Here is a 14,676-nt window from a genome sequence, read left to right as displayed (position 1 = left end):
GAAGTCGTCTCGCTGAAATTGAAACTAGTTAAGTATAAAGCAGTGCATATAAGAACATAAGAACTAGGAGCAGGAGTAGGCCATCTGGCCCCTCGAGCCTGCTCCGCCATTCAATGAGATCATGGCTGATCTTTTGTGGACTCAGCTCCACTTTCTGGCCCGAACACCATAACCCTTAATCCCTTTATTCTTCAAAAAACTATCTATTTTTACCTTAAAAACATGTAATGAAGGAGACTCAACTGCTTCACTGGGCAAGGAATTCCATAGATTCACAACCCTTTGGGTGAAGACGTTCCTCCTAAACTCAGTCCTAAATCTACTTCCCCTTAGTTTGAGGCTATGTCCCCTAGTTCTGCTTTCACCCGCCAGTGGAAACAACCTTCCCGCCTCTATCCTATCTATTCCCTTCATAATTTTAAATGTTTCGATAAGATCCCCCCTCATCCTTCTAAATTCCAACTAGTACAGTCCCAGTCTACTCAACCTCTCCTCATAATCCAACCCCTTCAGCTCTGGGATTAACCTAGTGAATCTCCTCTGCACACCCTCCAGTGCCAGTATGTCCTTTCTCAAGTAAGGAGACCAAAACTGAACACAATACTCCAGGTGTGGCCTCACTAACACCTTATACAGTTGCAACATAACCTCCCTAGTCTTAAACTCCATCCCTCTAGCAATGAAGGACAAAATTCTATTTGCCTTCTTAATCACCTGTTGCACCTGTAAACCAACTTTCTGTGACTCATGCACTAGCACACCCAGGTCTCTCTGCACAGCGGCATGCTTTAATATTTTATCGTTTAAATAATAATCCCGTTTGCTGTTATTCCTACCAAAATGGATAACCTCACATTTGTCAACATTGTATTCCATCTGCCAGACCCTAGCCCATTCACTTAACCTATCCAAATCCCTCTGCAGACTTCCAGTATCCTCTGCACCTTTCGCTTTACCACTCATCTTAGTGTCATCTGCAAACTTGGACACATTGCCCTTGGTCCCCAACTCCAAATCACCTATGTAAATTGTGAACAATTGTGGGCCCAACACGGATCCCTGAGGGACACCACTAGCTACTGATTGCCAACCAGAGAAACACCCATCAATCCCCACTCTTTGCATTCTATTAATTAACCAATCCTCTATCCATGCTACTACTTTACCCTTAATGCCATGCATCTTTATCTTATGCAGCAACCTTTTGTGTGGCACCTTGTCAAAGGCTTTCTGGAAATCCAGATATACCACATCCATTGGCTCCCCGTTATCTACTGCACTGGTAATGTCCTCAAAAAATTCCACTAAATTAGTTAGGCATGACCTGCCCTTTATGAACCCATGCTGCGTCTGTCCAATGGGACAATTTCTATCCAGATGCCTCGCTATTTCTTCCTTGATGATAGATTCCAGCATCTTCCCTACTACTGAAGTTAAGCTCACTGGCCTATAATTTCCTGCTCTCTGCCTACCTCCTTTTTTAAACAGTGGTGTCACGTTTGCTAATTTCCAATCCACCGGGACCACCCCAGAGTCTAGTGAATTTTGGTAAATCATCATTAGTGCATCTCCAATTTCCCTAGCCATTTCTTTTAGCACTCTGGGGTGCATTCCATGGTAAGGGAGGTGGTGTTGAACTAGGAGACTAGGAGACTTGTCTATCTTTAGCCCCATTAGCTTGCCCATCACTACCTCCTTAGTGATAACAATCCTCTCAAGGTCCTCACCTGCCATAGCCTCATTTCTATCAGTCGCTGGCATTTTATTTGTGTCTTCCACTGTGAAGACCGACCCAAAAAACCTGTTCATTTCCTCATCTCCCATTTTTAAAACTCCCTTTTCATCCTCTAAAGGACCAATATTTACCTTAGCCACTCTTTTTTGTGTTATATATTTGTAAAAACTTTTACTGTCTGTTTTTATATTCTGAACAAGTTTACTCTCATACTCTATCTTACTCTTCTTTATAGCTTTTTTAGTAGCTTTCTGTTGCCCCCTAAATATTTCCCAGTCCTCTAGTCTCCCAGCAATCTTTGCCACTTTATATGCTCTTTCCTTCAATTTGATACTCTCCCTTATTTCCTTAGATATCCACGGTCGATTTTCCTTCTTTCTACCGTCCTTCCTTTTTGTTGGTATAAACCTTTGCTGAGCTCTGTGAAAAATCGCTTGGAAGGTTCTCCACTGTTCCTCAACTGTTCCACCATAAAGTCTTTGCTCCCAGTCTACCTTAGCTAGTTCTTCTCTCATCCCATTGTAATCTCCTTTGTTTAAACACAAAACACTAGTATTTGATTTTACTTTCTCACCCTCCATCTGTATTTTAAATTCCACCATATTGTGATCGCTCCTTCCGAGAGGATCCCTAACTATGAGATCATGAATCAATCCTGTCTCATTACACAGGACAAGATCTAGGACCGCTTGTTCCCTCGTAGGTTCCATTACATACTGTTCTAGGAAACTATCGCGGATACATTCTATAAACTCCTCCTCAAGGTTGCCTTGATCGACCTGGTTAAACCAATCGACATGTAGATTAAAATCCCCCATGATAACTGCTGTACCATTTCTACATGCATCAGTTATTTCTTTGTTTATTGCCTGCCCCACCATAACGTTACTATTTGGTGGCTGATAGACTACTCATATCAGTGACTTTTTTGCCTTACTATTCCTGATTTCCACCCAAATGGATTCAACCTTATCCTCCATAGCACCGATGTCATCCCTTACTATTGCCCGGATGTCATCCTTAAATAACAGAGCAACACCACCTCCCTTACCATCCACTCTGTCCTTCTGCATAGTTTGATACCCTCGGATATTTAACTCCCAATCGTGACCATCCTTTAACCATGTTTCAGGTATGGCCACTAAATCATAGTCATTTACGATGATTTGTGCCATCAACTCATTTAATTTATTCCGAATACTACGAGCATTCAGGTAAAGTACACTTATGTTGGTTCTTTTAACCTCCATTTTGAATCTTAACATCTCCAGTTTTATTCCTTTTAGTATTACTGGGCCTATTCACCGAGCTCCCCTCAGTCACTGTACCTTGTACTGTCGCCCTTTTTGATTTTTGACTATGTCTTCTCTTTCTTGCACTTTTCCCCTTACTTCCTTTTGCTTCTGTCCCTGTTTTACTACCTTCCAACTTCCTGCATCGGTTCCCATCCCCCTGCCACATTAGTTTAAACCCTCCCTAACAGCTCTGGAAAACACCCCCCCTAGGACATCGGTTCCAGTCCTGTCCAGGTGCAGACCGTCCGGTTTGTACTGGTCCCACCTCCCCCAGAACCGGTCCCAATGCCCCAGGAATTTGAATTCCTCCCTCTTGCACCATCTCTCGAGCCACGCATTCATCCTATCTATCCTGACATTCCTACTCTGACTAGCTCGTGGCACTGGTAGCAATCCTGAGATTACTACCTTTGAGGTCCTACTTTTTAGTTTAACTCCTAACTCCCTGAATTCCGCTTGTAGGACCTCATCCCATTTTTTACCTATATCGTTGGTGCCTATGTGCACCACGACAGCTGGCTGTTCACCCTCCCCCCCCCCCCCCCCCCAGAATGTCCTGCAGCCACTCCGAGACATCCTTCACCCTTGCACCAGGGAGGCAACATACCATCCTGGAATCTCGATTGCGTCCACAGAACCGCCTGTCTATTCCCCTTACGATCGAGTCCCCTATCACTATAGCCCTGTCATTTTTCTTCCTGCCCTGCTGTGCAGCAGAGCCAGCCACGGTGCCATGAACCTGGCTTCTGCTGCCTTCCCCTGGTGAGCCATCTCCCTCAACAGTATCCAAAGCGGTATATCTGTTTTGCAGGGAGATGACCGCAGGGGACACCTGCATTGTCTTCCTACTCTTGCTCTTTCTTTTGGTCACCCATTTTCTATCTCCCTCATTAATTTTCACCTGCGGTGTGACCAACTCGCTAATCGTGCTACCCACGACCTCCTCAGCATCGCGGATGCTCCAAAGTGAGTCCATCCACAGCTCCAGAGCCATCAAGCGGTCTAACAAGAGCTGCAACTGAACACACTTCTTGCACGTGAAGGAGCCAGGGACAGTGGACGTGTCCCTGAGCTCCCACATCGCACACAAGGAACATGACACGGGTCTGGGATCTCCTGCCATGTCTTAAACCTTAGGTAAACTTATACAACAACAATTTCAAAATAAAAATAAATAAATTAGACAATGAAAAGAAAAACTACTTACCAGTCACTTACCAGGGTTAAAAAGCACCTCCAAAAAAGCACCTTTTCCCACTCTGCACCGAATCACCTCATTGCACCAAATTACCAAGTTGCAATCTCCACTCTAGATGTGCCTCACTCAGGATGTGTCTCCTTGAAAAGCGCTAGCTTACTGAGTGCGCTTTATGTCTGTCTTTTATGAAGACCTTAGCTAATCGATGACTCAGAAAATACCTAAACTTCAAAGAGAAGAATATAATGTGCCCTTAGTGCCCCTAAACAGGCCTCAGGTGATTGACAGATAACTGCCTCTCAGCAATTAGGATGGGGGCAGCTTCAACCAATCAGACACTAAGCTACACACTGCACTTTTAACTGAAAAACAGCAGAATTAGATTTTCCACTTACCTTTCCTGATTACCTCACTGCACCAAATTACCAATCTCCACTCTAGATGTGCCTCACTCAGGATGTGTCTCCTTGAAAAGCGCTAGCTCTCTGCACTCTATACAAATGGCAACGTCATTATAATTTGATATTTCTGGCATAACAGAATTTGGGCCAGAGAATTGAAGATTTTTTTCAAACTCCCCTTTAATTCTTTGCGTAAATTTATTTAATCTGTGTCCCTCCATTACCTTCTCAGAGACTGCCAGGGAGAATATCGCAATTTATCTCATAATATTTCTAATCTTCAAGGCCTTCATCAGGTCATTTCCTCACATTCTCAGTTCAATGAGAACAGCTCAAACCACCCAAGTCTCCCTTCCTAAACGTGGAGCCTCCTCTATGGTAACATCAAAGGTTCAATACATGAGGTAAAATATGGGTATAGATAGTGTATACAGTAGGTGGAGGGAAGTGGGGCTGGTCAAGGTGAGGGATGTATATTTGGAGGAAGGGTTCGCCAGTCTGGAGGAGCTAAGGGAAAGGGTTGAGCAGCCAAAGGGAGTGAGTTCAGGTATCTGCAGGTTAGGGATTTTGTGCGAAAGGTCTGGAGGGGGTTCCCTCGGTTGCCGGGATACACCCGGCTGGAGCGACTGCTGCTTCCGGATGTGGAAGTGGAGAGCAAAATTGGGGATATATACAAGTGGCTGGGGAAGCAGGGAGGTGGGCGGGTGTTGAAGATCAAGGATAAATGGGAAGCGAAGTTGGGAGGGGAGATCAATTGGGGAAAATGGAGTGAGGCACTGCGTAGGGAAAACAGAACCTCTTCTGGTGCAAGGAGGAGCCTGATACAGTTTAAGGTGGTGCACAGGGTGCATATGACTCAGGAGAGAATGAGTGGGTTCTTTCAGGGGGGAGCAGATGAGTGTGAGAGGTATGGGCGGGGGGCCAACAAATCACACGCACATGTTTTGGGTTTGTGAAAAGTTGGGAAGATTCTGGGCGGGAGTATTGGTGGTCTTAGCCAGGGTTGTGGAGGAGGAGGTGGACCTGGACCCTTTGGTGGCAATATTTGGGGTTTCAGAGCAGCCGGAGCTCATGGAGAGCAGGAAAGCCAATGTTGTGGCCTTCACCTGTCTAATTTCATGACGACTAATTTTGCTGGAGTGGCGGTCGGCATCGCCACCGGGGGGGGGGGGGGGGCGGGGGGTAGCGGCATGGTTGGGTGACCTGTACGACTTCCTGCGGTTGGAGAAGATAAAGTATGAGTTAAGGGGCTTTGCGCAGGTGAAGGAGACACAGCCTGAGTGAGTGAAACACATCCAGAGTGGGAATTAGAACTTGGTAATTTGGCGCAGTGAGGTAATCAAGAAAGGTAAGTGGTATATCTAATTTTGCTGTTTTCAGTTAAAAGTGCAGTGTGTAGCTTAGTGTCTGATTGGCTGAAGCTGCCCCCACCCTAATTGCTGAGAAGCAGCTATATGTCAGTCACCTGTAGCCTGCTTAGTGGCACAAGAGTGTACATTGTATTCTTCTGTTTGAAACTTAAGTAGTGTGAGTCACACTGGCTAGCTGAGTTCTGTATAAAAGACAGACAGAAAGCGCATTCAGTAAGCTTTGCGCAGGTGAAGGAGACACAGCCTGAGTGAGTGAGACACATCCTGAGTGGGAATTGGAACTTGGTAATTTTGTGCAATGAGGTAATTCAGTGCAGAGTGGGAGAAGTTGCTTTTTCCCTACCGTTTTGTTCTCTTTCTTCTGGCCTGTAATTGTAGGGAGAGAACCAGAGAGCATCCTGGGAAGGTAAGTGATTTTTGTTTTTATTACCTTTTCAAATTGTGTGGGGGGCTGGGAAACTGTAAATGACATCACAGTAAAGCTATGACCTGATTGGCTGGTTGGGAATCTGTTAAATTTGAAAAAAAAATTGAAAAAAAGTCTAATTCATTAACTAGATAGTGGAGTACTAAACCTAAGGGCAGAGATCAGTATTTGGCATTTAATTTTACAGTAAAAATCATCTAGCATCAGGGTCATATAGTTAATTGTAACTCAATATAACAATAATTCAAGTGTTTATTTTAAATTAATTAATTAGTGCTTACATGTCACTCAGCGGGGTGCAGTGCTCCAACTGTGAGATGTGGCAGATCTGTGACGCTTCCAGCGTTTCGGTCGACTACGTCTGCAGCAAGTGTAACCAATGGCAGCTTCTCACAGACCGCGTGGTTCGGTTGGAGCAGCAATTGGATGCACGTGGGAGCATGCAGATGGCGGTAAGCGTCATAGATATGAGTTATAGAGATGTGGTCACACCCAAGGTGCAGGCAGAGAGATGGTTGACCACCAGAAGGGGCAGGCACTCACTGCAGGAATCCCCTGTGGTTGTCCCCCCTCACAAACAGGTATACCCCCTTTGGATACTGTTGGGGGAATAGCCTATCAGGGGATAACAGCATCAGCCAGAGCAGTGGCATCACAGCTGGCTCTGATGTTCAGCAGGGAGGGTCAAAGAGCAGAAGAGCAATGGTCATAGGGGACTCTACAGTCAGGGGCGCAGATAGGTGCTTCTGTGGATGTGAAAGAGACTCTAGGATGGTATGTTGCCTCCCTGGTGCCAGTGTCTTGATGTCTCCGAATGGGTAGCGGGCATCCTGAAGGGGGAGGGCAAACAGCCAGAGGTCGTTGTACATATTGGTGCAGCAGGAGTTCAGGGAACTAGGCAGAAAGTTAAAAGACAGGACCTTTAGGGTTGTAACCTCGGGATTACTCCCTGTGCCACATGGCAGTGAGGCTAGAAATAGGAAGATAGAGCAGCTAAGCACGTTGCTAAACAGCTGGTGTAGGAGGGAGGGTTTCCGTTATCTGAACCACTTCGGGGGCAGTTGTGACATGTATAAGAAGGACGGGTTGCATCTAAACTGGAGAGGCATAAATATCCTGGCCGCGAGGTTTGCTAGTGTCACACGGGAGGGTTTAAACTAGTATGGCACGGGGGTGGGTACCGGAGCAATAGGTCAGAAGGTGAAAAAATTGAGGGAGAACTAGCGAATAGGGCTAGTATGGTTCTGAGGAAGAGGAGACAGGGAGATGTTGCTGAAAACAGTAGGGGTGGGGGAGGGGAGGGTTAAGGTGGCCTGGTGTGCATATGTTTTAATGCAAGAAGTATAACATTTAAGGCAGATGAACATAGAGCTTGGATTATTACTTGGAACTATGATGTTGGTGCCATTACAGAGTCCTGGTTGAGGGAAGGACAGGTTTGGCAGCTAAACGTTCCAGGATTTAGATGTTTCAGGCGGGATAGAGGGGGATGTAAAAGGGGTGGAGGAGTTGCGCTACTGGTTAGGGAGAATATCACAGCTGTACTGCGGGAGGACACCTCAGAAAGCAGCAAAGCTATATGGGTAGAGATCAGGAATAAGAAGGGTGCAGTCATAAAGTTGGGGGTTTACTACAGTCCACCCAACAGCCAGCGGGAGATAGAGGAGCAGATAGGTAGACAGATTTTGGAAAGGAGTAAAAGCAACAGGGTTGTTGTGATGGGAGACATTAACTTCCCCAATATTGACTGGGACTCACTTAGTGCTAGAGGTTTGGATGGGGCAAAGTTTGTAAGGAGCATCAAGGAGGGCTTCATAAAACAATATGTGGACAGTCCAACTAGGGAAGGGGCTATACTGGACCTGGTATTGGGGAATGAGCCCGGCCAGGTGGTAGAAGTTTCAGTAGGGGAGCATTTCGGGAACAGTGACCACAATTCAGTAAGTTTTAAAGTGCTGGTGGACAAGGATAAGAGTGGTCCGAGGGTGAATGTTCTAAATTGGGGGAAGGCTAATAGTAACAATATTAGGCAGGAACTGAAGAACCTAGATTGCGGGCGGATGTTTGAGGGTATATCAACATCTGACATGTGGGAGGCTTTCAAATGTCAGTTGAAAGGAATTCAGGACCGGCATGCTCCTGTGCGGAAGAATGATAAATACGGCAAATTTCGGGAACCTTGGATAACGAGAGATATTGTAGGCCGCGTCAAAAAGAAAAAGGAGGCATTTGTCAGGGCTAGAAGGCTGGGAACAGCCGAAGCCTGTGTGGAATATAAGGAAAGTAAGAAGGAACTTAAGCAAGGAGTCAGGAGGGCTAGAAGGGGTCATGAAAAGTCATTGGCAAATAGGGTTAAGGAAAATCCCAAGGCTTTTTACACGTACATAAAAAGCAAGAGGGTAGCCAGGGAAAGGGTTGGCCCACTGAAGGACAGGCGAGGGAATCTTTGTGTGGAGCCAGAGGAAATGGGGCTGGTTTAGCACAGGGCTAAATAGCCGGCTTTTAAAGCAGGCCAAGCAACGCGGGTTCAATTCCCGTACCAGCCTCCCAAACAGGCGCCGGAATGTGACAACTAGGGGCTTTTCACAATAACTTCATTTGAAGCCTACTTGTGACAATAAGTGATTTTCATTTCATTTCATTTCAAATGGATGAGATACTAAATGAATACTTTGCATCCGTATTCACCAAAAAGAAGGAATTGGTGGATGTTGAGTCTGGAGTAGGGTGTGTAGATAGCCTGGGTCACATTGAGATCCAAAAAGACGAGGTGTTGGGTGTCTTGAAAAATATTACGGTAGATAAGTCCCCAGGGTCTGGTGAGATCTACCCCAGAATGCTGAAGGAGGCTAGAGAGGAAATTGCTGAGGTCTTGACAGAAATCTTTGGATCCTCAGTCTTCAGGTGATGTCCCGGAGGACTGGAGAATAGCCAATGTTGTTCCTTTGTTTAAGAAGGGTAGCAAGGATAATCCATGGAACTACAGGCCAGTGAGCCTTACGTTAGTGGTAGGGAAATTACTGGAGAGCATTCTTCGAGACAGTATCTACTCCCATTTGGAAGCAAATGGACGTATTCGCGAGAGGCAGCATTGTTTTGTGAAGGGGAGGTCATGTCTCACTAACTTGATAGAGTTTTTTGAGGAGATCACAAAGATGAATGATGCAGGTAGGGCAGTGGATGTTGTCTATATGGACATCAGTAAGGCCTTGGACAATGTCCCTTATGGCAGACTGGTACAAAAGGTGAAGTCACACGGGATCAGGGGTGAGCTAGCAAGATGGATACAGAACTGGCTAGGTCATAGAAGGCAGAGAGTAGCAATGGAAGGGTGCTTTTCTGATTGGAGGGCTGTGACTAGTGGTGTTCTACAGGAATCAGTGCTGGGATCTTTGCTGATCGTAATATGTATAAATGATTTGGAGGAAAATGTAACTTGTATGATTAGTAAGTTTCCAGACGACACAAAGGTTGGTGGAATTGTGGATAGCGATGAGGACTGTCAGAGGATACAGCAGGATTTAGATTGTTTGGAGACTTGGGCAGAGAGATGGCAGATGGAGTTTAATCCGGACAAATGTGAGGTAATGCATTTTGGAAGGTCTAATGCAGGTAGGGAATATACAGGGAATGGTAGAACTCTCAAGAGTATTGAAAGCGAGATCTAGGTGCACAGGTCCACAGGTGACTGAAAGGGGCAACACAGGTGGAGAAGGTAGTCAAGAAGGCATACGGTATGCTTGCCTTCATTGGCCGGGGCATTCAATATAAATATTGGCAAGTTATGTTGCAGCTGTATAGAACCTTAGTTAGGCCACACTTGGAGTATAGTGTTCAATTCTGGTCGCCACACTACCAGAAGTATGTGGAAGCTTTAGAGAGGGTGCAGAAGAGATTTACCAAGATGTTGCCTGGTATGGAGGGCATTATCTATGAGGAGTGGTTGAATAAACTCTGTTTGTTCTGACTGGAACGACAGAGGTTGAGGGGCGACCTGATAGAGGTCTACAAAATTATGAGGGGCATAGATAGAATGGATAGTCAGAGGCTTTTTCCCAGGGTAGAGGGGTCAATTACTAGGGGGCATAGGTTTAAGGTGCGAGGGGCAAGGTTTAGAGGAGATGTACGAGGCAAGTTTTTTACACAGAGGGTAGTGAGTGCCTGGAACACGCTGCCGGAGGAAGTGGTGGAAGCAGGGACGATAGTGGCATTTAAGGGGCGTCTTGACAAATACATGAAAAGGATGGGAATAGAGGGATATGGACCCCGGAAGTACAGAAGATTTTATTTTCGACGGGCAGCATGGTCGGCACAGGCGTGGAGGGCCGAAGGGCCTGTTCCTGTGCTGTACTTTTCTTTGTTTGTTCAGGGGAGTTTGAGGAATGATGGGGGATATTTGTGACCGTGTTTGAGGAGTTGTTCGTCGCGGGGAAGTGGAGGGTGAAAAAGAGGAAAAATCTGTCCAGACTGTATATAGTTAATTGTTGGGAAGTAGATTTCCCGCGGTGTTTATTGGCTGTCACCTGCTTTAATACATATTTGTAATAAAATACATTTTGAAAAAATTTATGCAAAATATGAAGCCAATTTTGCAATGCTACATCGCACATTCGTGCCCAGACAGAATTTGATCATTTCAAACTATCCTTCTTCAGTCAGAGGCAGGTGTGGCCAGAAATGGACCCATAATCATCAAGTGAGGAGTTATGTTGAGCAACAAAGGATTTAACTTACTTACCCAGGACCCCAATTTCGAGTCCTCTCAGATTTTCCTTGATGTGCTCATAAATGTCCCTCTCAGTAAAGTTAACCTGAACTGTCTTTACTTTTCTTCCTGTGGCTTGCCCTGTCAATGTACAAAAATATTGGACACATATTAAAAAGACACACCATTCAGCATTCAACTACATTTTACCACTAAACAAATCATTAATTAATTGACTAATGACTAATTTCAGGATTATACATGCTCATGTTTCTATTTTGTTGATTTAACCAATGTCAGGAAACTGGAATTCATTGTGATGGCACAAGAGGAAATATTTGTAAGTGTCTCATGATGAGGAAGCAGGGGGTGGGTGGTATCATTTTCATGTGGTTCCTGGTGGTTTAGTGTGAAGTACACATCCATATTGTGGATACTCTGTCTCACATACGTACTTAGGTAAGAGGCACCCGCTATCTGACAATATTCTCACCCCTTACAAAAATAAAACAATGAGACTTCTATACTATGAAAGTATTCGAGCTTCTGTCTACCAAAATTCTTCCCCAGTATTGGCTGACCTTCACAAATACATTTCCCTCTTTTCTTTCCCATTATAAGCAGCACTTCTTTGTCATCTAATACTCTGTTGTTCTAGCACTGAAATATAAATAACAACTCTTTGTACAGACGTTGATCTATGTTATTTTGCACTTCATGGTGTTGATGAGTTCCGACCTCATGTTCATGCCATCATGAAGATTGCACATTTCCACCTCCGTAACATTGCCCAACCTGGACCTGTATCAGCTAATCTGCTGCTACCATCCCCATCCATGCCTTCATTGGGCGCAGTCTAGCGGCAGCTTCATGCCGTGTGTGAAAGTGTGAGTCGGTTAGATCGTGGGAGAGGCCATGCTGGGAAACCGTGCCGTTAGGTTTCCAATTTAACCTGCCCGCTCCCGTTGGTGAGATCCGGATTCCCATGGTAGACGTGACATGTCGTAGGTGACTGCCTGCCACCCCAATCAGACTTTGAGGCTTGGACATTTTCCCTGAACACTGGAGGCATCAAGACCACAGAGGCAGCAGCCAACAAACACACGGGAGCTGGGCTCAGTACTGGGGATAGCCCCGCAACAAGAGGGTGGGTGTGTGGATCGGGGAGGGAACCAGCGCCCAGTCCAAGAAATGTTTCCAGCATGGGTCTGGGGTCTGGGATCTGGATGTTTGTGCAGGGTGGGGTCCCCCAGAGCAATTGGCTCAGTGGATGGCACCCTGAGAGATGGCGGGGAAAGTAGGGTGGGGAGGCTTGGGGGTCCCAAGTGTACTGGGATGGAAGCCCTAACTGATTGTCCATCTCTCACCCCCCTCCAATCCTTACAGAAAGCAAATTCTGGATGATATTGTGGACCCCGCAGCAGCTGCCCTCAGAGTGGGAATGGCAGCCCAGATTGCTAGACCCCAGAGAATGTGGTGACAGCAGTGTCGACAGAGGCTCGAGGAGGCAGCCCATGTGCAGGGGCCCTCCCCGAACCGTCAGGACCTGACCACCCATCAGCAGTGGCAGACTGGGTCTAAAAATATTGGCTGCCAGGAGACAAAGGGGGCCCACCCACACTACAATGCTATCATTTAATTTTCATAACGAATAAATAAAATTTTCAAAAAATACATATGGAAAAAAGGGTACAATTAAATTTTTTGTGGAAAAAATGTGTATTTCTTAGTAATTACAGTGTACATGTACTGTACATATTACTGGCAGTAGATACCAAATGTAAATACAGAATGTTATCATTGAATTTTTTTTTTTTTAATTTTAAGTAATTGGTTGATATTTTTAAATAGTTTACTGCACAATTTACACATTAACAGATAGTTCAAAAGCACAATAGAGCATTGCATGCAGTCCACTATATTAAGAGCAATCGTTTGTGTTCGCTAGATGATTGTGCGAATCTGCCAATAATTGCTTCTGCATCCAATTCATCTAAGAATTCCTTTTCAATGGATAGCAACATGTATGATTCCAAATTCTCCTCAGACAGCGAATTTCTTAACCTTGTCTTTATGATCTTTAGCTTTGAAAATGCCCTCTCACATTGGACTTGAGTAACTGATAGTGTGCAGATGACTTTATAAAGTTCATAAAGGTTATCATATGCTTTGTCATGAAGTCTGTTGGATGCCAGAATTTTTAGTACACACGATGGGCAAGTGCTGCAAATTTTACAATTGTTGCAACTGGAATCCATATTCTCACCATCATTAAGCGATAGCTTTAATACATCAAAGTTTGAAGCAAAAGAAAACAATTCCAATATTACTTGATCTTTGCTGATTTGAGGAAACAGTTTAATAATACCTTCCAATGCTTCATCTTCAAGGCCCTTCTCTGCAATAGTTTTAAACTTTGCTGGGTCCAAGCAGGACAAATCTTTATACAACTGTTTGTGTTGTACAAAGCGTGATTCTAGTGACTGGACAATGCGATCCATTATTAGGTTAAACACATTACTCGAAAATCAGCTGGAGAATCTGAGGAATTTCTTTCATCATCAATAAGCTCATCTGCCATTCTTTTCTTCTTCCTCTGCCTCTTAACTGGCAATGCTGTTTCCAACGCATCAATTTCCAATGTTTGATTTTCATCCATATTCATCTGTGAAATTCTGTCATTACATTTATTTACAAATTCCAAAGCTTTGCTGTGAACATTATCAAATGTTCTTGTCTGTTCCTTCAACTTTGTTGTAGCTAAATCTACCAAACTCCATGCAGTAAACATATCTAAACCACTTGTCTGTAGATAACTTGATAACGGGGTTATAGTTTCAAATATATACAAGTAAGTAAATGCTGTCAATATGGTTTCAAACTTTAGAAGACTTTGAAGTAAAACATATGCTTCATGTTTTGTTTTTGCATCAAACTTTTCTGAATCTTGTATCATTGATAAGCATGTCAATAGATTTACGAAAGTACTGGCAGCGGCATCATCAAAACGTCCAAATATAGTTGTTGCTGCATTGGATTTTCCTGACCATAACTGCACCAATTAGCTTTAATCGTTTCATTTTTTCTTGTCCTAGATGTTTTCCAACAACTTCTATCCATACAGCCATTCTCTTGTATGATGCTTTCACAAAAGTGGCTATATTCTGGAGCAAATTGAAAAAAGAAACTGCAGGCACACAACATTTTGTTGTTTCAGTTATCACCAAATTCAAGACATGGGCATAGCAGCATATATGAACATGTTGATCAGCCACATCAGCAATTTTACTTTGTAAACCATTATACTGGCCATGGTAGCTTGAAGCACCATCTGTGCTATCAGATAAACATTTTTGGGGGTCAATTTTAAGATGCTGTAATGTTTCAATCAATAGATCAAAAAGTCCCTGTCCTGTACCATCATTACTTGGCACAACTGAAAGTAGTCGCTCACAGATAATACCTTTAAGCGCATACCGAATAATAATGGTAAACTGATCGATGGATGAATTATCTTGTGTTGAATCAACCTGAATAGAATAATA

The 14,676-nt window shown here is 44.3% G+C and overlaps 1 protein-coding gene across 3 annotated transcripts in view; it reads right to left on the bottom strand.

The window, feature by feature from the left end:
• hsd17b3 (hydroxysteroid (17-beta) dehydrogenase 3) overlaps positions 1 to 14,676 on the bottom strand; it is a 97,048-nt gene that overhangs the window by 23,508 nt on the left and 58,864 nt on the right. For all 3 annotated transcript variants that reach the window (XM_038804787.1, XM_038804790.1, XM_038804789.1), the window contains exon 4: positions 11,165 to 11,272. In XM_038804787.1, the coding sequence (XP_038660715.1) occupies positions 11,165 to 11,272 (108 nt within the window). The remainder of the gene's footprint in view (positions 1 to 11,164; positions 11,273 to 14,676) is intronic.

The sequence above is a fragment of the Scyliorhinus canicula genome, chromosome 8 (genome assembly GCF_902713615.1).
Source record: "Scyliorhinus canicula chromosome 8, sScyCan1.1, whole genome shotgun sequence".
In the NCBI taxonomy this organism is placed as follows: domain Eukaryota; kingdom Metazoa; phylum Chordata; class Chondrichthyes; order Carcharhiniformes; family Scyliorhinidae; genus Scyliorhinus; species Scyliorhinus canicula.
This window is presented reverse-complemented; position numbering and strand designations above follow the sequence as displayed.